The sequence below is a fragment of the Cuculus canorus genome, chromosome 3, assembly GCF_017976375.1.
Source record: "Cuculus canorus isolate bCucCan1 chromosome 3, bCucCan1.pri, whole genome shotgun sequence".
Classification (NCBI taxonomy): domain Eukaryota; kingdom Metazoa; phylum Chordata; class Aves; order Cuculiformes; family Cuculidae; genus Cuculus; species Cuculus canorus.
This window is the reverse complement of record NC_071403.1, coordinates 93,275,247-93,300,911: the sequence shown is the minus strand read 5'-3', so window position 1 is coordinate 93,300,911 and position 25,665 is coordinate 93,275,247. Positions and strand designations below refer to the sequence as shown.

At 38.1% G+C, this 25,665-nt stretch overlaps 1 protein-coding gene across 1 annotated transcript in view; it reads right to left on the bottom strand.

Moving 5' to 3' along the window:
• USH2A (usherin) overlaps positions 1 to 25,665 on the bottom strand; it is a 386,799-nt gene that overhangs the window by 202,416 nt on the left and 158,718 nt on the right. The window contains exons 30-32 of the mRNA XM_054061157.1: positions 24,241 to 24,426; positions 10,130 to 10,243; positions 7,609 to 7,770 (exon numbers count right to left, since the gene is read on the bottom strand). Of these exons, the coding sequence (XP_053917132.1) occupies positions 7,609 to 7,770; positions 10,130 to 10,243; positions 24,241 to 24,426 (462 nt within the window). The remainder of the gene's footprint in view (positions 1 to 7,608; positions 7,771 to 10,129; positions 10,244 to 24,240; positions 24,427 to 25,665) is intronic.

Sequence of the window (25,665 nt, the reverse complement as noted above, 5' to 3'; positions counted from 1 at the left end):
CAGAAGCTTGTCCAGCTGTGGTTTTATAATGACACCATTAGGTTTTGCTCTATAATCAAGGTCCCTAAAAGTCTGTGTAGCTTCAGGCTTAATATCTGCGACAAGGTTAACTGAAATCTGCAGCAAGGATAACTACTTTAGCAGATTGTATCAGCAGGAAATATTTAAACACTATTTAAAAGGATTTTAAATAAGCAGATTTTATTTAACACTGCACTAATGCACTGCAATAGAAAATGATACAACAGAACTGCTACAAATAAACATAATGCTTTCACCCTTACCCACCCCCCTTCCTTCTAAATTCCCCTGATCTGTATGATTAAGTCCAATGAGTGTACCAGATCTTTCTATCTGAAGCTGAAACACAGGAATGCCAGGCTCAGACAGCCCATTTGCCCTTTGGTTTTGTGCCTGCTGAATCTGCATTCTGGGTCTGTGGAATTAATTACGATAACACCGGTCACTGGCAATGTCAGTGTTGCCAGTTCAGGTGTATCAAATTGCTTTTTTATATGCCCACAACTTTTAGAAGAAAGCAACTTCTCCTGTAAGACTGATGCACTCTGCCCTCTAGTGCCAGGTGCACCAATATATGTTTACTTGAATACTCAGGCCAGAATAAAGCCTGAAGCAACAGGCAGTCTTTACATATATCATCCTGGAAAACACATTACTTCCTATACGCCTTAGTAGTTGGATATGTTGCTAAACCAAACACAAGAGGTGGGTCTGGAATGGTAGCGTGGTATTGCAAGACCCTAAAATAAATAAGAGGCATGAGGGCGCATCTCATTGGTCACATGCAAGATATTTCAGATAACCAATTCTAACTGCAAAGAGGTGAAGACTAACTTTTCATTGATCACAAAAAATGTTAAAAGTATCTGCTTCAGAAAAAAAAAAAAGAGGAATTGTGACACTTAGAGTTATACATAAATCTCGCACTAACGTCTTGGATAGCAAACAGCTGTTTTCAAAACACTCTAGTGAAAGAACAGACTAGATTCAATTGGTATTTATATGTATATCACCACAACCTGGAAGCTGGGAAATAAACTCATACCAGAGGACTACAGAATTTTTCTGTTTGCCCTTTAAGGCAAAAGCTGCCTATCATCTTTGAGCAGGACCTAAAACAAAGGAACTCAAATCCTAAGGGATGGAAATTAGAGGCTTTAAATATGGATATAGCTAAAAACTATGTGAAAAATTATCATGAGAACTACAACTTAAACCTAACATAATAAGTATGTTCTTCTCAGTGACTCAGCTTCTTGCAATGATACATCTTACTTCAATTATCCTCTATATACAGTTCTGTGGATTTTTTTGTTCAAATTGTTTCACTTGGCAATTAGTACAATATTGATATTATGATGGATTTTGCTTTTATTATCATGCTCTAAAATTTAAAACAAGTAGTATTAGTCATAGAGATAAATAGGACAAAAAAACTTAGCCAATTTTTCACTGAAACGTAATGATTGTGCATAGTGTGTACTGTAATCACCACTGGTGTAGCGCAACATAGGAAAAAACACAGGTACTAATTTGAGGTGCTCCTATTTGAAGTGCAGATATACTAAGCCCTGTTTGCACAGATATCAAACATGTGCCTCTTCCTCACAGAAAAACAAAGCTCCCATTCTGCCCTGGTTCTGTAGGATCAGCCTTTCCACACTCAGGTCAAATAATTTGAGTGAGCAAAAGCTTAGTTCAGACTCTTCGATATAATTGTGAAGATAGCTCTTTTTCTCGTTTTCCAAGGCTCACCTTAATATGTTGCCCAGAAATCTGGTACAAAGCAGACAGTTTTTCAGAATCTTGGGTATGTAATTTAGTATAACTCTATACTCACTTAACTCAGTTGAGGATCTTCCCTTATAACATAGTTGACAGGATTTCTTTCCTAAAAATCTGGAAATATTTCTTTCAGCTTGGCAGAGAAAAATAAGTTTCATATGGCTGAGTCTTAATAAGAATATCTTCCTTTTAAAGATTCATGATGAGAACCATTAGATTCTGCTAGGAAAATGATATGAACGCAATTTGTTAACATTGTCAAATACCTAGTGCTGCAGAAAATGCAGATGTACATCCTCAAGGCCAAGCTCAGTGCAAAGAGAATTTTATATGTTTTTTGTTTTCTAAAGATGTCTACAAAGTTATTTCCCTTTGTTAACATGTTACGTAATACACATCTTTCCATAGTCCATCAAATGCTCAGCATTTAAGAATAGAGGAATATTTTACTCTAACTCTTTTTCTGAAGTTTCTTCACAACAATAAGGTTTCCACCAAAACAAAATGTGTCACTTGGGTCACATCTGATCATTGCTTTCTTTGTTTATACTACTCTGTTCTGCATTTATTAGACCACCTTCCTGCTGGTGATAGCTCAGACCACTGCAGTCTGATACTTTTCAGTATAAAACTCACTCTGTTTTCTCTTTCATCTAAGCCAGATGGAAATTTTCAAGACTAATTTAAAGAGGAGAGAAAAAAGGAATTCATACCTTGCCTAAATTTAAAAATATGAAAAAAAAAATACATGAAGAAATCTACATTAAGAAATCTCCACGTTTCAAAGTAGAAGATTCAGTTTTGCCTATGAGTGTTTGGATGGGTGAGAGAAGCTTATTTTCCTCTCCATAGGAAAAAACAACTCAGATTTTCCTGAAATCAAAAGTCTTTGTAAGATTCGTGTGTATATGTGAAGAGTTTTGAAGATAACTGTACAAGCTTTTCCATGTCCTCACAGCTGCTAGTTTTCTCTACACAACAGTGCAGTTTTGGAGAGCAGAATCCTATTGCAATTGTTTTTCTAAGCTGCAGCTGTTGGTCTTGGTTACAGGAGCTTCTGCATTCTCACATAGAGAAACCAAAAGGCCTAGATTCATGCAGCCTAAATTCCATCTGGGGATCCTAGACTGAGCATGCCCTCTTGGCTTAGCCCTACCCATTGGAGACATTTAGTTTTCACTGGAATTCATGATGTGAAACAACACCTAAATTACACGAGGAAGCAATGCCATGCAAGGCAAATGCATAAAGGTGGGAAATCACAGACAGTTAAGAAAAGTGTTGCAGTACAGGGAGTTGGCTTCATTGCAGTGCTAAATTACTCATAACAGAGAAACCAAATTCATCAATATAGGGAAAATATTTAAAGGCATTAATGGACAACGGATGCCTAAGGGATCCCCTTCTCAATATGGTAAGTGTACCCTAGAGGAAACAAACACTTGAATTTACATGAAAATCAGTGGGTACTTCAAGACCTTGACAGCCGTCAGGATCAGAAACTAAGTTAACAATGTATTTGCAGTTATGGTGTTGAGAACACACATTCTTCGTCAAGTTATGGACTAATTAGTATAGGCCTAAAGTGATTGCACTTTCCATGGGCTGAAGTGAGAGTCAGTGTATCTGTCTAAGAATTGACGCCTTCCTAAAAAGAAAGTTTTTCTAAAAAAAATTTAAATACATACAGCACTTAAAGAAATCACGGAGAGAATATGAGACTCTCTGGTATAGACTGCTGGTCAGGAACTCAGTTATATAGTCATTAAATTAGGAAAATAGTTTTGGTGAATCAATAGGAAACATGTCAGAGAATGAATTTTGCCTCTCTATTTAGAGTCAATAACATACATTGAGGCAATAAGTCACCAACATCTCTAGCATAAATGCTGAAAGGAAATGGATAATAATATAGGAGAAGTCAAAGAGTTAGGAAAAGAGATACATGTAACACTGGAAAGTCAAAAGCTGCAACTTTCCACCCTAAAACCATAACTGTCAAAGAATAGAAAAAAAAAAAAGGCAACAATTACAAAATACCATTTTTACCTCTAGCCTACAAATAAGAAAATCTTGTGCTCTGAAAGGAAGCAAAACCGGGTCAAATGAAAATTATATGCAGATCTAAGCAAGATCTCGAATAAAACTGATTCAGAATGACTGGGATTTCTAGTGAGACAAATCCCAGCCTGCTGGCTCACAACTTCTCTTCCCCTTCAAGCAGAGTAAGAAGCTGATGGCTAGAGAAAATGGATCCAAAGTATATAGAGTGATCTCTGTGCCATGTTCAGAATGGTGGGCAAGAGAGGCTCTTGTGCTATACCACACAGAGCAAGACAATCTGACTCACTAGCTGCCTCTTTTGAATAAGCAAGATTCTCTGTACTCTTGTGTCTGCCTAAAAATTAATTGAAATCAAAGTTATGAAATTCTCAATAGGACCAAAATTATCAAAATTTATAGAAAAACGAAACAAATAATTTCTAAATAAAAGCAACAAGAGTGCCTCAAGGAAGTTTTTGAGCCAGATTGCTTTTCCTTAGACTACTTTAGGTGAATGTATTCTGATGTATCATTCAAGATTTAGAGGTAGCACATGAGGAAGCAAGTCCTGATTCTTTCTAATTTTATGTTTTTCTATGTTTTTGAAGAAAAATTACTGAAGTTACTTGACCATCATTTCTATCAATAAGCATTAATTTCAGCTATAAGTCAGAATACAGACATGAATCTAAGACCAAGCAGACAAAATATATTATGGTGAACACTTCCTTAACCATTTTACATTGCTCATCAATGTATAACCAGATTGCAGATGAACATCATCTGTGATGAACTTATAGTAATTATTTTAATAAGATTGGAAGCACAACTATTTGCAGTTCAAAATTCTTAAGAATAGTGTGTTATAGCATGGCAATAAGAGATTAATGGAGATCTTGCAAAAAAGATAAATGGCACTACAAGAATACAAGAAAACTGGGGGGATGGGGGAAAATTAATTGAACCTATACTTTTTATAAATATTTATTTTTTTGCAGAAGAAAAATGCACACTAGTTTGAGCTGTCATTATGCTAACCTATACCCTATTTTTCAAATTATTAGTAATACATAATATGGTAGTTTATATTCAAAAATAAAACCAGAATGTATATACATCATGTATTTATCCAGAAATACACTAAGGTTACTATGGTTACAAAAAATCCATTACCTTTGAATACAGAATGAAAAAGTTTGACTTAAAGTGTGCACTATTTATTACAGCGATCATCAACAGCCTTCAGGAGGTTCTCTAACTGAATTCATTTTTCAGTGTCAAAACTGACCCACCACACCAGCAGCTTATGGCCTGTGCAAGGCAAAGAAATTTGAACTATATGAATTTTTAAATATGTTTTATACTAACGCAAGAAGCAGAAATGGCTTTGAATTTCAAGGCCTTACATTAAAAAGAAAGTAGGGTCTTGGTACTCTTTTTCCCTGAGTTGTCCAATATGAAACGCTTTCATGAAATGAAGCCCGTTAGACATTCACAAGTCTGTGGTGGGGGCTGGAAGGGATGCAGATGAAGGTATTAAGGGAGCTGGTAGAGGTGCTCACCAAAACCTTTTCCATCATCTACCAGCAGTCCTGGCTGACCGGGGAAGTATTAGTTGACTGGAGATTGGCAAAAGTTATGCCCATTTACAAGAAGGACTGGAGGGAGCACCAGGGAACTACCGGCCTGTCAGTCTGACCTCAGTGCCAGGGGAGGTCATGGGGCAGATCGTTTTCAGTGCTGTCACACCACACATACAAGACAACCAGGTGATAAGGTCCAGTCAGCATGGGTTTACGAAAGGCAGGTCCTTCCAAACTAACCTGATCGCCATGTATGACAAAGGGACCTGCTTAATAGGTGAGGGAAAGGCTGTAGATAGAGGGTACCTGGACTTTATTAAAGCCTTTGACACTTTTCTCACAGCATTCTGCTTGAGAAACTGGCTGCCACGGGCCTGGACAGGTGCATCCTCTGCTGGGTAAAAAACTGGCTGGATGACCGGGCCCAAAGAATCGTGGTAAATGGAGCTTAAATCCATTTGGAGTCTGGTTACAAGTGCTGTCCCCAGGGCCCAGTGCTCAGTCCAGTTCTGTTCAATATCTTTATCAATGACCTGGATGAGAGGACTGAACGTACCCTTAGTAAGTTTGTGGATGATGCTAAGCTGCAAGGAAGTGTTGAACTGCTTGAGGGTAGGGAGGCTCTTCAACGGGGTCTGAACGTGCTGGACCAGTGGGCTGAGACCAGCAGTATGGGGTTTAACAAAGCGAAGTGCAGAGTCATGCACTTGGGACACAACAACCCCAAGCAGCACTACAGGCTTGGGAAATGTGGCTGGAAAGCCGACTGGCAGAGAAGGACCTGGAGGTGTTGGTTGACAGCCAAAAGAACATGAGCCAGCAGTGTGCCCAACTGCCAAGATGGCCAAGATGGCTTGTATCAGAAACAGCATGGCCAGCAGGACCAGGGCAGTGATTCTGCCCCTGTACTTGGCATTGGTGAGGCTGCACCTCAAATGCTGCCTTCAGTTTTGGGCTTCTCACTACAAGAAAGACATCTAACTGCTGGAGACTGTCCAGAGAAAAGAAGCTATTGAGGGGGCTGGAGAATAAGTCTTATGAAGAGTGGCCGAGGGAAGTGGGGTTGTCTAGCCTAGAAAAAAGGCTAGACACTGTTTTATCAATGTCTTCAACTACCTGAAAGGAGCTTGTAGCGAGGTGGTGTTGGTCTCTTCTCCAAAATGACAGGTGACAGGATGAGAGGGAATGGCTTCAAGTTACCCCAGGGGAGGTTCAGATTAGACATTAGGAAAAATTTCTTCACTGAAAGTGTTATCAGGCACTGGCAGAGGCTGCCCAAGGAGGTGGTTGTGTCCCCATCCCTACAGCTATTTAAAAGATGGGTAGGCAAAGTACTTAGGGATATGATTTAGTAGTAGACAGGTATGGTTGGACTCAATGATCTCAAAGGACTCTTCCAGCCTATCGATTTTATGATTTTTACTTTTAACTACTACTATATACAAAGTCTAATTGGTCCAGAGTCATGTTTATGCTGGCTATGACAATTCTAGCTCAATATTTTCTTTTTTTGTTGCTGTTGTTGTTTGAATAATGTCTGAAGAAATAACTTGGATACTTAATTAAACTGCACCAATAACATTAAAACAGGAAGTCAGATTACCATGCTTCACTGTACTGCCAAAGAACAAACTATTACATAGAAGCAAAATGACTAAGAGTACTGATACAAATTCATTATTGACACATTGTGTAACTGTTATCAGAAGAAAACAGATTATTAGTTTACACTTTAAATGAATGAACTAAATACAGGCTACTCAGGAAAGCAACACAGTGTCTGCCCATTTAAGAAGATTTAAGGAAGACAGCAGGGAAAACTATTTAAACTATACAAAATATCTCATCTTCAACAGCTTACGATTTACTTGTTTTGAGAGCTAGACTGTATGAGACGAAAAAGTTATAAAGCCATTAAAAAGATGACTGAGATGCCATGAAAGAGGACTACACAGCACAAGATTTAGCTACACCACAGCGACATTAATTTCTGAAAGTGCCAACAGAGAGTTCTATGAAGGATTCTTTTAAAAATGGAACACATCAGGGTTTAAAGTGCATTCAGCCTATTTAAAAATGATTTTTATTTTCCTCTGAAATAATAATGGCTCAGTCATATAATTATTAATAGCAACAATGAGAACACATCTGACATGCTACCTAGAAGAGAACTCACCTTTTACAACGTATTTAGTTCCATTTCCAAAATAAATTGGTACTCCATTCATATATAAAGTATATTGTGTAATAATACCATTTGGTGTTTTGGGTGGACTCCAACTCATCGCCAGGAATGTGGGATAAGACACTGCTGTGGGTGATTGCACATCTTCAGGGGCTGGTGAAAAACATATTGTATTATATTATATCGTATTGTATCATATTTCCAAATACTAAACTATTTCAGTGAACAGCTACTACCAGAATGATTTTTTGTAAAATTGAAATTTGAGAAGAAACTTTCTGTTTTCAGGATATCAGCATTTTGAGAACTTTCCTATTACATGAGAAGTTTCCTACTCAAACAGAAACTTCTGTGAAAGACAAGGATATGCTCTTTGCTTTTTAGGATAATAATTATGCACATATAACTTTATCTTTCCAGCTTGATAACAATGAGAAAGGGAAGGGACACATGATTCTAGTGCAGTCCTTTTTAAAATACGAATTGTTTTCTCCTCCCACTTGCTTTTTATTCCTAACTAGATTTCATTCTTACTAATCACAAATGCAGATGCTGTATTCTTAGGCAAAACTGCTTATTTCAGGCTTTTCATAATTCAAAACACTCAGTAATGTTTGTTTAGCATAGATTTTATGTATATAATATTCTGGAAGTTAGACACGGATAATAATTTAAAAGCAAAGTTCTCTCATCGTTCCAATAAGTTATATACTAGATGCACAAGCAGTCCCACTGAATATCGCAAGGGGAGCAGAACTCGGGCCTTAGTCTGGGAGGGATATCTTGTAATTTACAAGCTCTCTGCTATCAATTTAAAACAATAACTAGCAGTGGCTGGCAATGTGAAAACAATATAAAGTAATGAATGTTTCAATAGGGAAACAGGGATAGCTGGAGGGTGTGATATGGTGTCTGTCTTCTGTATAAATTTATTGTTACTAAAAGCATGCAACACAAGCGTCCAGAAATAGAAACTCCACACACTGACTTTTTGTTCAGTTCTTCTGAGGGATAAAACACATGTTCCCATGGCTTTATTTGATCTTTGGGAAGTGTTCTTGCCTAAACCTTCCCAATATGATATCATATCTGAAAGCAATTGTTTTCCTCAAACACATGTAAAAATTCCCGTTTTACTCGATTAATTGAGAAAAGAAGACATAAACAAGTTATTTTTTAATTACCATATTACATCGGAAGAAAAGATACAATACTGTATTTCATGTCTATTTCATAGGGTCCATTAACTATCTGGCTTTTGGAGGCTACAACCGTTCATGGATAATGCCACCAGACAAACTCAGTCAGTTTATTTAGAACTTCGAGGAGGTGATAACTGGGGTTTGGTTTGATTGGTGTTGCTGGAAGTTGCTAATATGTTCACAACAAAATGTTGTTCCAGCAATGTTAGGCTGTTATCACCTGGACTGTCCTCATCAGGGCAACGCCTTGCATGACTATCTGCTTTGGCAGCAGTTCAACACTCCAGCATTTTCTTTTAATTATTACAGTTGTAATTCACATAACTTCAAGCTAAAATTTTATTTGTTTTACTGGTACTGTATTACTACCTAGTTTACATGAGAAGATAAAACAAAGAACTGTGGGAGGGTGGGAATTTTGAAAACTACTCCACATCATGGAAGATTAACTACTATCCTATAAATACATGTCAAAGTCTTCATTATTCTACTGATGTAAGTTTGGAATAACAGATGATTTTAACTGGATTAACATTGCTTTAGGATGACAGAACCAGGAGAGATGGACTTTATGTTTAATTGGGAAAGGAGTTAGATGCATCACAGATATTTTGGGAGCATTTGCTCCAGTAACTGATGTGTATTACTTATCAGCCTAATCTGTAAAGCCAGAATTGTACTGTATTTTCTCTTCTTCCTGCTATAGTTTTTAGTGTAAGCAGAGAAAACATTAATTTACACTCACAACCTTTAAGTTTGAGCATAACAACATGGAAAGGAGTTCAGGAAAAAAAAGGGAAATCTGAACAGTGATTAATAAATAACTCAATCGGCATCTGGAGGTTTCATCACACTGAAATAATTGTTGCCTATTGCTGGTGTTTAGCAGTTAAAAGAAACCATGGAAATCAACCGTTTGATTCTCAATTTCATACTGTGCCATACAATCAATTCTTTTTAGTCAGACTGTCTCTAGATTTACTTCTGAGCCATAGTAAAATGAGGAAGCTTTCATTAATCTTTCAGATGCTTCATATTAATGACAAGGCTCTTGCATGAACAATGTAACAGCAATTAAAAAGCCCATTAATCTGCATTACAGCTATTAAAGATGCATGTCATTAAAGGGTATGGAGTTTGATTCATTTTCGCACCCCCCCAAAAAATGGAGCAATTATGGTCTGGCAATGCACTCTGTCATCAAATTAGGTTGGGGTTTTCCAGCAAATGGCTTTGCAGCATTTAGCTCTTCTCCTGTTTTATTATTCATGACTGAAATGTGGAAGTCAAGACCTTTGAAATTACTTTACCTTCTTGCGGAGTGGAGATGTTCAATGCATGCAAGCTCTCAGTACAGCCAGCCAAAGTGCAAGCAGTTAGGGTTAAAGCATAGTTTGTGAAGGGATGCAAGCCTGTCAATACGCCTGCAACAGAAGAAAGCAAGGTGTTACACAAGTACAGTTTACAGACTGATTACCTACATACACATGCATCGGTAAAAAAATTAAGGTTTTCTGTTACAGGCTTCCACTGTTACAGGTGGAGAAGTAAGTTGATTTGAAGGTTTCATCCCTATTATGCCATAACTTAAATTTTACAAAGTAAATGAAGAGCAAATGGCATTTTATTCTGTTCTTAATACTAACAATGCACTCTAAGTTTCTATAGTTATACTCACCGCAGCAGATACTTGTTCAAGACTGAGGTGTATATTTTAATCTAACAATGACAATAAGGGGTTCTGTTCTTAGTCCCTGCCTCACAAAATTTATTCAGTTATTCATTTTGTTTTTCCAAAGAATGTTCACTGCGCTCATTTTTTTTAATGCTTTCCCTCCAATATTGCTCCTATTGATCCAATAAACTGAAATCTCTTTTTTGTATAAAACATCACACTTGTGTTCCATTACTTCAGTGGCAGCATACAGACCATACATTTGCTATACTACTAGAGTGACATAATTCAGGTGATACAGTACCCAAGTGTTTACAAGAAAAAAAGATCTGTAAATCACTGCTTACCCCTTCAGGAAGTTACACAATATTTTGAACTGCAATATACAGAAGGACTATGTGGAATGACTGTCATGTTCGGAAACATCAGCACTTCTCATTTCAAAGTAAGTCTGACAATAAAGTAATATGGAATGAAAATGCAGTAGTAATCAAATAAGGCCAATTCATGTCAAGTTTTATTTCAAACCATGTTCTCAACCTTGACTCTCACAGCTTTTAGTAAAATCAATGCAGTGTTTTATCAAAAAAATATATATGGCAAACTATGTTTTTTCAGAACTGTCTGACACTGAGATTTTGTAAAGCAGTTTCAAAAACAACAGTACCTCAGTGAACCATAATTCTTGGCCAAACTTCCCACAGTACAATGAGACTGCAACCCCCATCAGGATTACATGTACACAAACAGGTAGAAGAAATTCATCCTTACTATTACTCTTCATTGAGTTACTACATTGAATGCAACATAACTTTGGGTTTCATAAAAAAAATGTCTTTTCTTTCCACATAGGCCCTTTATACTCATAAAAAGGGCCTGGAGAAATTGATGCTGGAAGTTAGCAGTTACAGCATATATACATTCTTTTCTGAGTGGGACAGTCGAAGTCCATGAATATTTATATTGTGTTCACTAATAGGTGTGTTCACATAGAAAATAGATTAGCTTTCGCAAAGTAGTAATGTTTGTGTCTTTTCTTGTAATTGATCCAAAAACTTAAAAAAGTTAGCATTGCAATGATCTTTTTATTTGATTTCTCTCAGGTCCAATTCTACTCATACATAGACAGAGACGCCCAGAGACACTCAGAAGTAATCAGTAATCAGGGTTAAACTAAAACCAGGTGATCACAATCCATTCTCTGGTTATAGTTTGGATGTTGCAAATCCATGGTTAACAGTGGAAAGCTGTACTGCCATCTTACTATCTGACGTAAATGCAACAGGAAAGAAAAAAGAACATTGTGTCACCCATCAACCAAACAAATGTGTTGTAATCATCCTGTGATGGAAGGCAAACATTTTTAAGAGCATTCAAAAATCAGAAAATAGAAAACAATGATATTTTGAAACATTACTAATCCAGTAAATCAGGAATATTGGAATTGATAATAAATGCTTCAGCTCAGAAATTTCATCAAAACCCCATTCTTTTTTTGCATAACACGGGGCAAAGCACTTATTTCCAGATCATAGAGGGTTAAACACTGGAAAGTATAAAAAGTACTATTGGAACTATCTTCAGCAAATAAACACATGCAGAAACCAAATCCTCTGTGACATTTGCAGGTTCTCTGTTAAAAGGAGCATGGTATAGTGTATATGCCATCTCTCTATTCACTCTGCTGTGCTTTAGGAAGCAATTTAGTTTTATTTGTACATTTAGCACTTGTAGCACTATTTTCTTATGAAGCAGTGAATTAATGCTCCTTGTGCTTCCTGATGGAAGACATTCTGTGAGGGTCACAAATGGCTTCAGGCACTGAGAACTGAAGTAGTACATATCCAGAAAGACGCTCATAGCTGTTGAAGGTTTGGATTGAGCTGTTTGGTTTACTTTTGAAAAAGTAGAAAGGTTTTACGTAAAGGACCTGTAGTGCAATAGAGCACACATTGCATAGATGGGTTTGCGAAGGGCAGTGAGAATTCAGAAAAAAATAGACAAAACAAAAAAAAAAGCAAAAAAGCACAAACAAATCCTTTTGCAATAGGAGGTTTATGTTGAAAAACATATTCAGCAAAGGCACCAACCTAAAAAATAATTTGTTCATTTCCTAATTATTGTTTTTCCTCCATATATACTCTTGTACTGCTTTCTTTCAACAAAGAAACAGATGTGCTGCATAGGTAGGCAATAGCAAGTGCACAGATTTTATTTACATACTTCAGCAAACTACTTTTTTCTCAGCTGCCAAGCTATCTGTTTGGCCAGCATCCACTGTAATCTGTTCTCCTTCATTATGTTAATCTGTGGGCGGAAAGATTTCTGTCATCTTCAAATCGCTTGTACAGCAATGGTAAACACCTTGGCCTGTCTGTAATTGGACAGGTGTCTGCATTGGTGTCACCCAGCTTTTAATTCAATTAAAGAACTGGCTGCTCTGCTCTCATTACCCACTCATTTCCTCTTCACTTTTAGTCCGTCAGTGAAATTTACACTCAGTGCCTGACTGTCTTAGAGTACAAAGTCAGCAGTCCCATAGCAAAGATCATCACTGATATGTGAGAATTAATTTATAGCACAGCAAAATAAATTTTGCAGTAAAAAATAGCCTATGATCCAATGAAGACAGCTTTTTCCTCCCCTCAACTCCTCAATTATCACACACACAGACTGGCATCTCTTCTCTATAGCAAATAATTGCTGGTCTGATAAGCTTTCTAAGATGCCATGCTAACAAAGCAAAATTTGGCCACAAACACACTTGCATATATTCTATTAACGCTAACAGCAGAGTGGTAGATAAATTGTCACTTTGATCAAGACAGAGAATTAAAGGCACCACCAATATTTAAGAAGAGGGTCAGCCTCCTACATTTGGGATACGAGTCCTATTCATTCAGCCTGCCATGACAGAGCAGCTGAATCCATCTAGACTCTAAAATTTACATCATAGACTATGTTCCAAGCCTTAAAATCCACATGGGGATTTGGAGATGGTAAATCATTCTAACACACCACTCCTATCTGCCCACTCAAAGAACCTTTGAAATAAATTAAAGTTCTAACACAGACATTTTGACACAGTGACCCCATGAAACTGAATAATGTCATTTGTTAAATATGAATGTAAAGTTAACAGTCTAAGAGAGTGATCTGGACTCACACCTAGAACATTAAGCCCACTTTATATGCAAAACTAGTATTTAATTTTCTATGCTTTTATTTAAATGATCTTTAATTATTTGTAATATTTAAAGTTGAGGTTTAGAGTTTTGTCAGAGAGAAAAGCCAGGTTGATTCTTGCAGACAAGGGATAAAAGCATTGACATGGACAGCAGAAAAGGGTCAACAATGAATTTATGGTAAAATGGATGTGTGGACTAGTCAAAGTTAGTTGCGTCTCTATTTCCACTCCATTCATCATTCTAATGCATTCAATATATAAGATTAAATATCGAGCTTCTTCCTTTCACTTCTCCATAAAACAGACATTTCTTTTGTTTGGTACGTCTAAAAGGGAGGTCTCATATTTTCAGTTAACTCAGCCAGATTCCACAATATTCTGGCAGATTTTGAGTGGAAAAGTAGTACTTCTTATCATGGAAAAAAAATTGTTTTACCACTAAGGTATGAAGGCTAACTGAAAAATAGATTAAAAAGCAATTATAGTATTTTAGCAATTTCCTCATCCAGTTAAAAGGCTTTTATGAAAACAGCAACTTCAGTGTTCCAATCTGTCATCCTGTTTTTTAAAAAAGATTTTTCAAAACACCAGCAGGTCTTCAGAAATTAAAAGACACATTTGCTGACAGTAACTTATAGAGCTTTTAGTCTGCATAATGAATTGGTTAAACAAACATAAATTGAGGTGAGTTTTTAAAAATGCATTTATTGAAGAAGCCTTTCCAAAAAAACAAACCTAAACCCACTGGCCCATACATAACACACGAAAAAAGGCTATGTAATCTTACAGATGTAACACAAATACTAAAGTTCTTTACCTCACTTCCAAAAAAAAAAAAATGCAGCTAGGATGGTGGAAGAGGACAATTTTGCAAGGCTAGTTATTTTTTTTTAATAGGTAAATTTATCTAATTTTAACCGGGCATTATTTTCATATGCAGCCTGAAAACTCGGCTCTGCTACTGAATATTAAGGCCCCCAAAGTCAACTGCAGAGTTCCATTTGTTTCACAAGCTGAGTGTATTTTTTGCCAAAGGGACTTTTCCTTGCCAGATTTTTTTCATTGTCTTCTTGCTAAGACTATACTTCATAAGGACCTACTTTGAAGTACATACGTTACAACGGAAACAACATTCGACCTTACGGATTTACCTTAATTCTTGTTTAAGCTCTTAAAAAAATTACCAAATCTCCCCTCCTGAAACCTAAAGACTATTTAGCCAACTTGGATGCCTGAGGTTGTACAGCATCTGTCCAACAAAATCATTTGTGTGTCGAGATGCATCATTGCCACAGTCCACTTAACCACAGTCCACTGACCAGAAAAGGAAGTCCTCATCTGACTGTGTTTTTGACAGATTGTGGCAAAAACTGTTTAAGTACACTCATCTTCTACATATGCATTTCTGGACTGAAAGCCTGTGCACATCAATCTGTCACATACATCTGCATTTTTAAAGCCTCTTCTACCATAAGTATAGTATAAGTCATAAAATTTTGACGAATTTTTCAATGAGAGGGCACCTGTTCCAACTCATCGGCTTGTAAGAACAAAAAAAGGTTTGCTTCAGATAATGGATTTCTTTGGCTTGGAAGACCCTTTTTTCCTCAACAGAAAAAGACCACATACCATACAGAAGCTCCATTGGCCTCAACGATTCAGTTCAGGTTGCAGTGGTTCAGGGAACCTTGTTACATTCCCTGTAACACAGGGCAACACTCTGGCTGCTTTAATTTGGTTAAAAGGTTAGCCCAATAGTCAAACTTTGCACCAAGAGATAACTAACCATAGAGAGTATTGCTCCTATAATATGTATTACTCTGTTACTCTTGATCCTTCCAGATAACTTTGTCATTGTTTATTTTCTGCTGGAAGATTAATTTTAAAATTTTGCAGAGAGAGAAAGAAAGACTGCTAACTTTGTTTGCAAAATTTTTGAATTTGCCTATAAAAAACATTGATAATCCTTTTTGTCCTCACAAACATTGAATAATTGTTTTCTTTTCATTACAAAAAGTACTAGCATGTGGCTAAGAGTTGATGTAATTTTGATAAAATTTAGATTTATTTAATTAGACAATTTACATTTCGAATGAATACATTTATATAACAGTATTGGACTGTAAATAAGATTCATTTAGGTCTAAACTCAATCAAGTTAAATCTCTAATACTGCAGAATATTAGTATCATTTATGCTTTAAAACGTATATATTGAAAAATATGCTCTGCTAAAACGAGCTAAATGAAAGGAGATACAAACCTACATTCTGCCACTCTACATTGGAGTCATCAGGAGCTCAAGTGCTACCTGACAACCCACAGAAATCTAAAGGCACGGACTAATCTATTGGGTAGTCTATGTTGCATCAGCTGCTGCAGTGAAACAGGGATCTGAGCAGGGTCTGAGGTGCACCTTCCGTTATACTCCTGCAGCTCTTCCCAACCAGAGAAGTGGTGAGACCAAATCTCCTTAAGACACCATAGGGACAAAATAGGCCAACAATGAGCATCATAGCCTTATTCATTATATGGGTCTCAGTACATTAAATCCTTTCATGTGGGAAGGATACATGCAGCCTTCCACACCATGACATGGCACTGTAAAGTGCATATCATGATTCTTCTGTGGGAAATATTCAGATGTTTTCTGTCATTTATCTGTGCTTCTGACAAAAGGTTCCTTCTATAAAATGACGATAAAAAGTTCTTGTGTTTAAGCACGGTTCAAACACCTGATTAAGTAGCTCTTGAAAACCAATACTTTCAATACAAAATTTCAGCTTTTATTACTTTAAATGTTCTGTCAGATTTTAGTTGTAAGTACATATAAGCCAAATACACCAAACCCAGGCAGTATATTGTGACTCTTTCTATCTTCAGAAAATGGTTTAGGGCATTAGAAATGCGTCCCAAGTTGGAGTATGGATTTGAGAGTCCTTCTAGTGCTTTGGTCCTGTATATGTTTACATTAGCTCATTTGCAATTCTTTTTTTGCAAATTTACAAAAATCTCATTAACTGCTGCAGAGGAGTGTTTTGAGTGTAAAATTTGAGGAGACCAAGAGCTTTCACATAATTTTGAGTGTATGAAAGTAATATCCAAATAATTCATTAACAGCTTCATGTGGCAAAATACCTGGCTGTGATAAGTTGCTTATAAGGCGCCAAATAGGTGAAAGTACCCCAAAGAAAGCAGCATTTTCTGCCACCACAGGCAGCAGGCTCTCATTTGAGACTTAACTGCTGGCACGGGTGCTCCTCAGTCTGTGATGTGGCCATCCACAGCTCCTAGCCTGTGGGGAACAGCTGCCCTCAGCTCTTGCAGGACCCTGAGCAGCACCATGGGTTCCTGGCCCGGGGGCTGCCTCCACAAGCCCTCTGATTCCCAAACCCCATCAGAGGTGATGCTCACAGCTCAGAGGCTGCTTTGGCAGCTCCTGCTGGGGCCTGGCAGAGCTCATCTTGACAGGGAGAACCTCTCTGCCAGCAGCATTTCTCTGACCGTGGGCATTTGCCAGTCTCACAGTGAGCTTCCCGCGGCCCCGCTGGTGAGCCCAGGTCTATCAGCCACTGGCAGGAGCCCCTGTCTCCTCTTTTGAGAGACTCCCTAGCTAGAGTGCTTTCAAAGCTGAGGCACAGCCAAGCCACTTTGATTAACCATATTAAATCATTAAATTAACTTTTCCTGAGATATTCATCTGCTGAGCATAAAAGACTAAAAGGTGAAAAGTAATTATAAACACGTGTCAAGGGAAGGAGGGAACAGCAACTGTGGGCATTCAGAGGGGAAGCCATCAACAACAATTTTCTCGTTATCATGCACGCAGCCACAACTTCAGCACTTGGCAATTGCAGCAATGACACAGGCAGGATGAACCGCAAAAAACACACAAAATTAACAGAGGAACCTGTAATAGGAATTCCAAATGATTGTGAATTCTTTTGCTGGATATTTTATTTAAACATACAAACAGTCAATTTTGTTAGAGTTCTTAATTACCTGCAACTGGGAGCTGGCAAAATTTAGAGGCTTGTGGATGTCCTGAATTATACAATGAGAGTGATCTGAATTATAAAATGTTTTTCTTGTATGTGCTGACAAGAGAAGCATTGGGGTACTGTGATCAGTGACACAAAATCTGGCTAGAGGCAAGACAGCTGTGGTGTACACCAGGGGTTGATACTGGGACCAATACTGTTCAGCTTGTTCATTACTGATCTTGATGATGGGTGAAACATGTACCCTCAGTAAGTTTGCAGATGATACAAAAGGGCCACTAAGATGATAAAGTAAGTTTCTTAGGAGGGGAAGCTGAGAGTGTCGGGACTAATCAGTCCAGAAAAGAGAAGGCTCACAGTGATCTACTAATGCGTATAAATACCTGACAGGAGGGAATAAAGGGTGGTCAAACGCTGGAACAGCCTTCCCATACAGGAGTATCTCCACCTTTGGAGATATGCTAAACTTGACTGGACATAGTCCTAGGAAAATTGGTCTGGCTGGCCTTGCTTGAACTCGGAGTGTGGAATAGATTATCTCAGGAGGTCCCTTGCAGTCCCAATGATCCTGTGATTCTGTGATACTCTGGATTCCAAAGGAAAGTAGAAGCAAAAGTTGTTCATAAACCACTCTGAAACGGTGTGTTCTAAAGCTTCTTTTTCTTGTTTAAATACTCATTCAAATTTATATTCCAAATTTTGTTGGCAGCGTAGTAATGCCAAGTGGAATGCACTGGAATACAGAGTAAAACAACCCAGCCTCTAGGAAAAAAAAAAAATGATGTGATGACACTGTGTGTCCTTTATTACTCTGTTGAATGTGACTGGCTGTGAATAAAGTGTATCAATCTTACTATACATTTCTTTGAAGGCAAGACGGACCACCGCAGTATTCTTTGAACCCCAAAATTTACACTCTAACTTTATATTCTCATTCTTTTAACACAGGTCCTGAACACCATGTTGAAATATACTACCTTATCCAATAAACTCCTAGTTCAACAGTCAAAACCTCATTTTAAGGATTTAAACCTGCTGAATATTCCTTTCATGGATGAAAGTGAAAAAACAGTTTGACATTTTGAAGATTATAAGGGTCAGATTTTGAAGGATTTTGGTATCTGAGGAGTCAAAAAATGGGCATTTGAGACTGTGGGATTATGTTCATTTAAAGACCTACTTTACCCTAAATATTTAGTTCAGTTTTTCTTCTTCTTGACAAGAGTACAATAGGTTCTTCTGAATTTGACACACATGGGACAGCCTTCTGGGAAATGGTAATGTTATTAATAATTTTTTGTTACTGCGCTCCCGTTGTGACTCAGGACTCTACTGCACAGAACAGATCATGGTAATTGTTCAAAAGAGTTTACAGTCTAAGTATAAAACAAAACAGATGGGTTTTAAAAGGTGCAAGGAAAAAAATAAGATAAAGAGGTTGTCAGTGCCCTCAGATGCATTTGCAAGCAGCAGATTAAGTGGTGTCTAGGCTTAACAGTGAATGAAAATTTGAAGGGGGAGTAGAAAAATACCAGAGTTGCTTCATCAGCGATTCCACTGAGAGCTTTGGTGCTTTCCTCTTTCCTGTTGCATTAGCAAGCCTGGCTCTTGGGCTTAACTGGTAGCATCTTCTTGTAGAATTCAACAAAGGAATTTTTAAAGAAATTTCCCTGTAACTAGGGAGAAAATAAGGAAAATTTTCCTTCTTAGAAAACTCAAAGAAAAGTGAGCAAAGACAGTATCTTCTGGTTGGGTTCTGTGTTTATCTTAACTTTTGATTAACCAGGAAAGATAACTCAGCAGAAAAAGCCAGATCTTTTCTTGAGAGTCTCACATTTGTGGGTAACCATTTTGCAAAGTCCACAGACTAGTCCATCTAGCCAAAACAAGGAAAGGCGGTGGTGTAGCCCTCTACGTTAGAGAGTGTTTTGATTGCCTTGACTTCAATCGTGGTGATGACAGGGTTGAGTGTCTATGGGTAAAAATCAGTGGAACACCCGATAAAGGTGGATTGGTGGGAGTCTGCCTTAGACCACTCAGACAGGAAGAAGAGGCTGATTCTTTAAGCAACTGGGAGAAGTTTCACAATTGCTAGCCCTTGCCCTTGTGGGAGACTTCAACTTGCTAGATGTCTGCTTGAAGCAAAAAAAGGAAACAATCTAGGAGGTTCTTGGAGTGCATGGAAGACCACTTCCTGACACAACTGGTGAGTGAGCTGACTAGGGAAGGTGCCCTGCTGGACCACTCGTTTGTTAACAGAGAAGGCCTTGTGGGAGATGTGACAGTTGGAGGATGTCTGGGAAAAACTGATCAAGAGCTAATAGAATTCTCAGTTCTAGGAGAAGTAAGAAGGGGGTTCAGCAGAACTGCCACCCTGGACTTCCAGAGGGCAGACTTTGGACTGTTCAGAAGGCTGGTTGATAAAATTCCTTGGAAGGCAGTCCTAAAGGGCAAAGGATCACAAGAGGGTTGGATGTTCTTTAAGAAGGAAATTCTGGTGGTGCAAGAGCAGGCCATCCCTGTGTGCCAAAAAATGAGCCAGCAGGGAAGAAAACTGGTTTGGCAAAACAGAGAGCTTTAGGTAGATCTTGGGGAAAACAAGAAAGTATATGAGCTATGGAAGAAGGGGTAGGCATCTCAGGAGGACTACAAGGATGAAGTGAGATCACTCAGAGAGGAAATCAGAAGGGCTAAAGCCCTACTAGAACTTAAATTGGCCAATTCTGCAAAAGATAAGAAAAAATATTTCTACAAATACGTAAACAACAAAAGGAGGACCAAGGAGAATCTCCATTCTTTACTGGATGCAGGGGGGAAAATAGGAACTAAGGGTGAGGATAAGGATGAGGTACTTAATGCCTTCCTTGACTCAGTCTTTAATAGTAAGGTAAGGTGTTCTCTGGGTACTCAGCCACCTGACCCAGAAGACAGGGAGGGTGAGAACAAAGCTCCCGTGATCCAAGAGGAAATGGTTAGAGACCTGCTCAGCCAATTAGACATTCAGAAGTCCATGGGGCTGGATGGGATTCAGTCAATGGTATTAAGGGAGCTGGTGGAGGTGCTCACCAAACTCCTTTTCACCATCTACCAGCAGTCCTGGCTGACTAGGGAAGTTCAACTTGTCTGAAGGCTGGCAAATGTTATGCCCATGAACAAGAAGGGTTGGAGGGAGGATCCAGGGAACTACAGGCCTGTCAGTCTGACCTCAGTGCCAGGAGAGGTCATAGGGCAGATCATCTTGAGTGCTGTCACACCACACATACAAGACAATCAGGTGATCAGGCCCAGTTAGCATGGGTTTACGAAAGGCAGGTCCTGCCAAACTAACTTGATCGCCTTCTATGGCAAGGTGACCTGCTTAATGGATGAGGAAAAGTCTGTGGATAGAGGGTACCTGGACTTTAGTAAAGCCTTTGACACTTTTCTCACAGCATTCTGCTTGAGAAACTGGCTGCCACTGGCCTGGACAGGTGCATCCTCTGCTGGGTAAAAAACTGGCTGGGTAGCTGGGCCCAAAGAGTCGTGGTAAATGGAGCTAAATCCATTTGGAGTCTGGTTACAAGTAATGATCCCCAGGGCTCAGTGCTCGGTCCAGTTCTGTTCGATATTTTTATCAATGATCTGGATGAAGGGATTGAATGCACCCTTAATAGGTTTGCAGACAACACTAAGCTGGGAGGAAATGTCAGTCTGCTTGAGGGTAGGGAGGCTCTGCAAGGGGATCTGAACAGGCTGGATTGGTGGGCTGAGACCAGCGGTACGTGGTTCAACAAGGCCAAGTGCTGAGTCCTGTACAACAACCCTGTGCAGCACTACAGGCTTGGGGAAAGGTGTCTGGAAAGCTGCCTGGCAGAGAAGGACCTGGGGGTGATGGTAAGCAGCCAAAATAACATGAGTCAACCATGTGTCCAGGTGGCAAAGAAGGCCAATAGCATCTTGGGTTGTATCAGAAACAGCATGGCCAGCATGACCAGGGAAATGATTGTGCCACTGTACTTGGTATTGGTGAGGCCACGGCTTGAATATTATATTCGATTTTGGGCCTCTCACTACAAGAAAGACAATGAGGTCCTGCAGTATGTCCAGAGAAGACCAATGAAGACAGTAAAAGGGCTGGAGAATAAGTCTTACACAGAGTGGCTAAGGGAAATGGATTTGTTTAGCCTACAGAAAAGGAGGCTTAGGGGAGACCCTATCACTATCTACAACCACCCGAAAGGAGGTTCTAGTGAGGTGGGTGTTGGTCTCCCCTCCCAAGTGATAGGCAATAATATCAGAAGGAATAGCTTCAAATTGCACCAGGGGAGGTTCAAATTAGAGATTAAGAAAAAATTCTTCACTGAAAGTGTTATCAGGCACTGGGACAGGCTGTCCAAGGAGGTGGTTGAGTCCCCTACCCTCAGGATGGTGTTTAAAAGGAGGAGTAGATATTTAAAAGGAGGTGTTTAAAAGATCAAGTGCTTCCAGATATGAATTAGTAGTGGACAGGTACGATTGGGCTTGATAATCTCAAATGTCTTTTCCAGCTTACGGATTCTATGATTCTATGCCCTGTGTAGGCTTCACTGAAATCAATGGGCTGAAGGTAAAAGCATTTCAAGATCAGTGATTTAATCTTTCACTTCTTTCAGCTCTGACCTCAGCATGAAGACATGAATTACATATTACATACAGTGCCAAAACTGAGAAACACTCACTAAACTATTGGGTCGAAGTTATAAATAATAAAAGGTAGCATTTCCACACTCACAAAACTTAATCAGAAAACTTACTGCCTTAGCAAGTTACAGTTGCCAAAAGCATAAATATATTAAAAAAAGACAATTCTACCACATACCATTAAGCATGATGGTTGGGATGCAACTTTCAGCTCAGAAATTCCACAAACTACCAGCTGAATTTGTATTAACAGGAAGACTCAAGGCTTAGCACATTTCTGACAATTTTTTCCTGGGCATCTACAATCTGACATTGTCAGAGAGGACAATGGTTGAATACAATCATTCCTAAGTTCTTAGGGCAATTTTATTTTGCAGTATTCAGCAACTATCTGCTATAATAGACTAAAGAACTGGGATCATTTGCTATCTCTATTTAATATAAAGGAATGTCTTCTTCTGTTTCCTGAAAGCTGCATGTAGATATCCTCCTACCTGTTCAGCCTGGTATAGACTTTTTCATAACTTTGACAAATACTTATTGCACAATACCAACAAAAATTAAAGAAAATTTTGGTTCTGACCATCTCTGTGAATATGGTGCCTAATCCATCCATTTCTGATATGATCTTTAATTACTACTGCCATAATTTGTATTGTTTTACAGCATACATAAAGAATACTCAATCAACATGTTCATCAAAGAAAGCACAGTTAGAATAAAAAATCCATGCAGTTTTTGTTATTGTAAGTACATTACTCGCAAATAATCAAGAGCTCTCAAACCAAAGAAAACAAAACTTATGCATGTTTACTTTTGAAAAATATATACATATGTTTTGCTAGAGAAACAACCCAACACATGTAGCACATATTACTTGAGCTTTGGGAAAGCAGCAGTAACATAATGCCTGAGGTACTTCCAAAGGTTACATTGCCCAAAACTGGGCCAAACCAAAGCATCAGCTTTGAGCAATAAGTCATTAGAACTTTTTTAATTGTTGTGAATTATATATTTCATTTTAGAGAGTATATCAACAAATCTATTGGTCATAGTTTGTTACAATGAAAGTAAGATTTTGCACTAGTACCCATTCAGTCATCGCATAACACAATTCAGACTGTTGTCTATACGGTACTCCCTTCCCAGGCACATTTGTAGCAGCAAGCAAAGGCAATCTGCTAGCAGAAAGCCAGATCCATGGTGTCCTGACAGAAAGAGAGGTCCCAAAATGTTCTCTTTGTAGTGGAGAGTCCAATGTTTCTCCTAACAAAACTACACTCCAGAAAACATACTTCATGTACAGCGGTTTCTATAGCTCCTGCCCACAACTCATAGCTCAACAGTCACTAGATCCCATAAACTGAAGGACACAAATTGCTTCATTTCACAATAACATACACCTCCACATCAACCAAAGCATCTGATTAATTTAAATGTATCCTGGTTCCCACCAAACTCAGCTAGCTTTATACAATCAAAAATAGGCAGGTATACCAAGTATTTTCATACATCAGGTCAAACAGGATCTTATGAGACCCATATTTGCAGTTAATTTAGGTGAACTGGATGTAATAATAGGGAAGAGGGGGAAAAAAAATCTTATATACTAAGCAAAAACCAAACAAACAATAGAAGCATTTCCTCCGATTCATCAATACGTTGTGAAGGCATACTTTAAATAAAATTGCTTTTTAATATTTGTGTTGTATTGTAATTTCTATTGTTCTTTGAAGTCAGTACACTGCTATACATGTGGATGCTGACACAAATACTACCCTTCCAAACTTATCTATGCTGTGTACACACAAAAATAGAAAAGTAATACTTTATAATTCAACAAAAGGAGGTATAAGCAAATATCAGACATGCCTAAAAAATGGTACTTAACAACATTTACCTGTGAGCATACTAGTGTCAGCAAGCTCAGCACTAGTGATAGGTACATTGGGACCATCTTCTTCATATGCTTTCAAAATGTACTTCTCAATTACACCTATGACCCCAGCAGGTTTGTCCCAGGTGACCTCAATGCTGTAACCATTTATACTGTGAACTCTTGAGGGAGTTGGCACATTTTGTGGAACTGTAGAAGGATAAAATAGAAAATAGAGAAAATGGCAGTTCTAAGGAGACTATTGCCCCTATTCTTCACTTTTAATGGCTGCAGTAAATCAGACTCAACCATTAGCATAAATACAATTTATTAGAGTTGTAACTTTTCAGCATTGATTTAATATGACCGCACATCTTCAGCTATTCAGTTTAAGCTATATTTCAAAACCATCAAAATTCCATCTACATAACATTCCTTCTTGTCTGGTTGCGATTTTCCAAAAACATTTAATGTATCAAACATATTTAAGCATCATTCAGAGAGAGGAAGTGGATTGTATATAGCTTACAATTTCAGGCATTATAAACATACAACTGAACGAAGCAAGACAGTATTGCAGCAGAGAAGGGTTCAATATTTATCTGTTGAATATTTAAGCCACATAAAACATTTCTAAATATGTGCATTCTCATTGACAAAAGTAATTAAAAGATTTTTAGCTCTTTCATTTATTTTCGTATTTCCACAATGCCACGCAACTGTCTCAGGGCAAAGCAGATTTTTGTAATTTCGTTTTGCAATATCCTTAGCTTCTGATAATTCCATATTATAGAAATGGAAAAAGGCGGGGGGGGGGGAAGCATTTAAAAACATTTAAAAGAACTGGAAAGCCAAGCTCATATATGCATACACTTACTAAAACAAACAAACAAAAAATCATCCCATTTCCCATAACCTTTAACTATTTATTAGATTTTACTATACCAAGAAAAGGTCTGGCCAGTAACAACTTCATCACAGATGACTGCACAAGGGATGCAGAGGAAAGGCCCAAGGAACACTACGGCAGGATGATGGATGATGAGTTTGCTGTAAATGCATGTGGACTCCCTAGCCTGTTGATGATCATTTGCTTTTCTAGTCATCAAATAACCTCTTTTTATTTTTTTGTAATTTTATCACTTATTTCATTAAATATAAATGGACCCTTGCTTTTTATAAGAAGGGTACCAGAATGGAAAGTATAAAAATACCTGAAAGTTGTGATTCTTGTGTAAAGTAAGGATGCAATACTCTAGGAAAGCTTCACTTGCTACAGTAATATATTGATTTTATTAGTTCTGAAGTGTATCGTAGGGCAAGGTAAGGTACTGGATAGCAGATGGTCTTTTCATAAGGGACATAACAAAACCAACCCAAAAATAATTAAATAGCACAGTTATTCTCCAACCCCGGGGAACATGTAGCTGCTCAGTGCTGTGGTCAGGT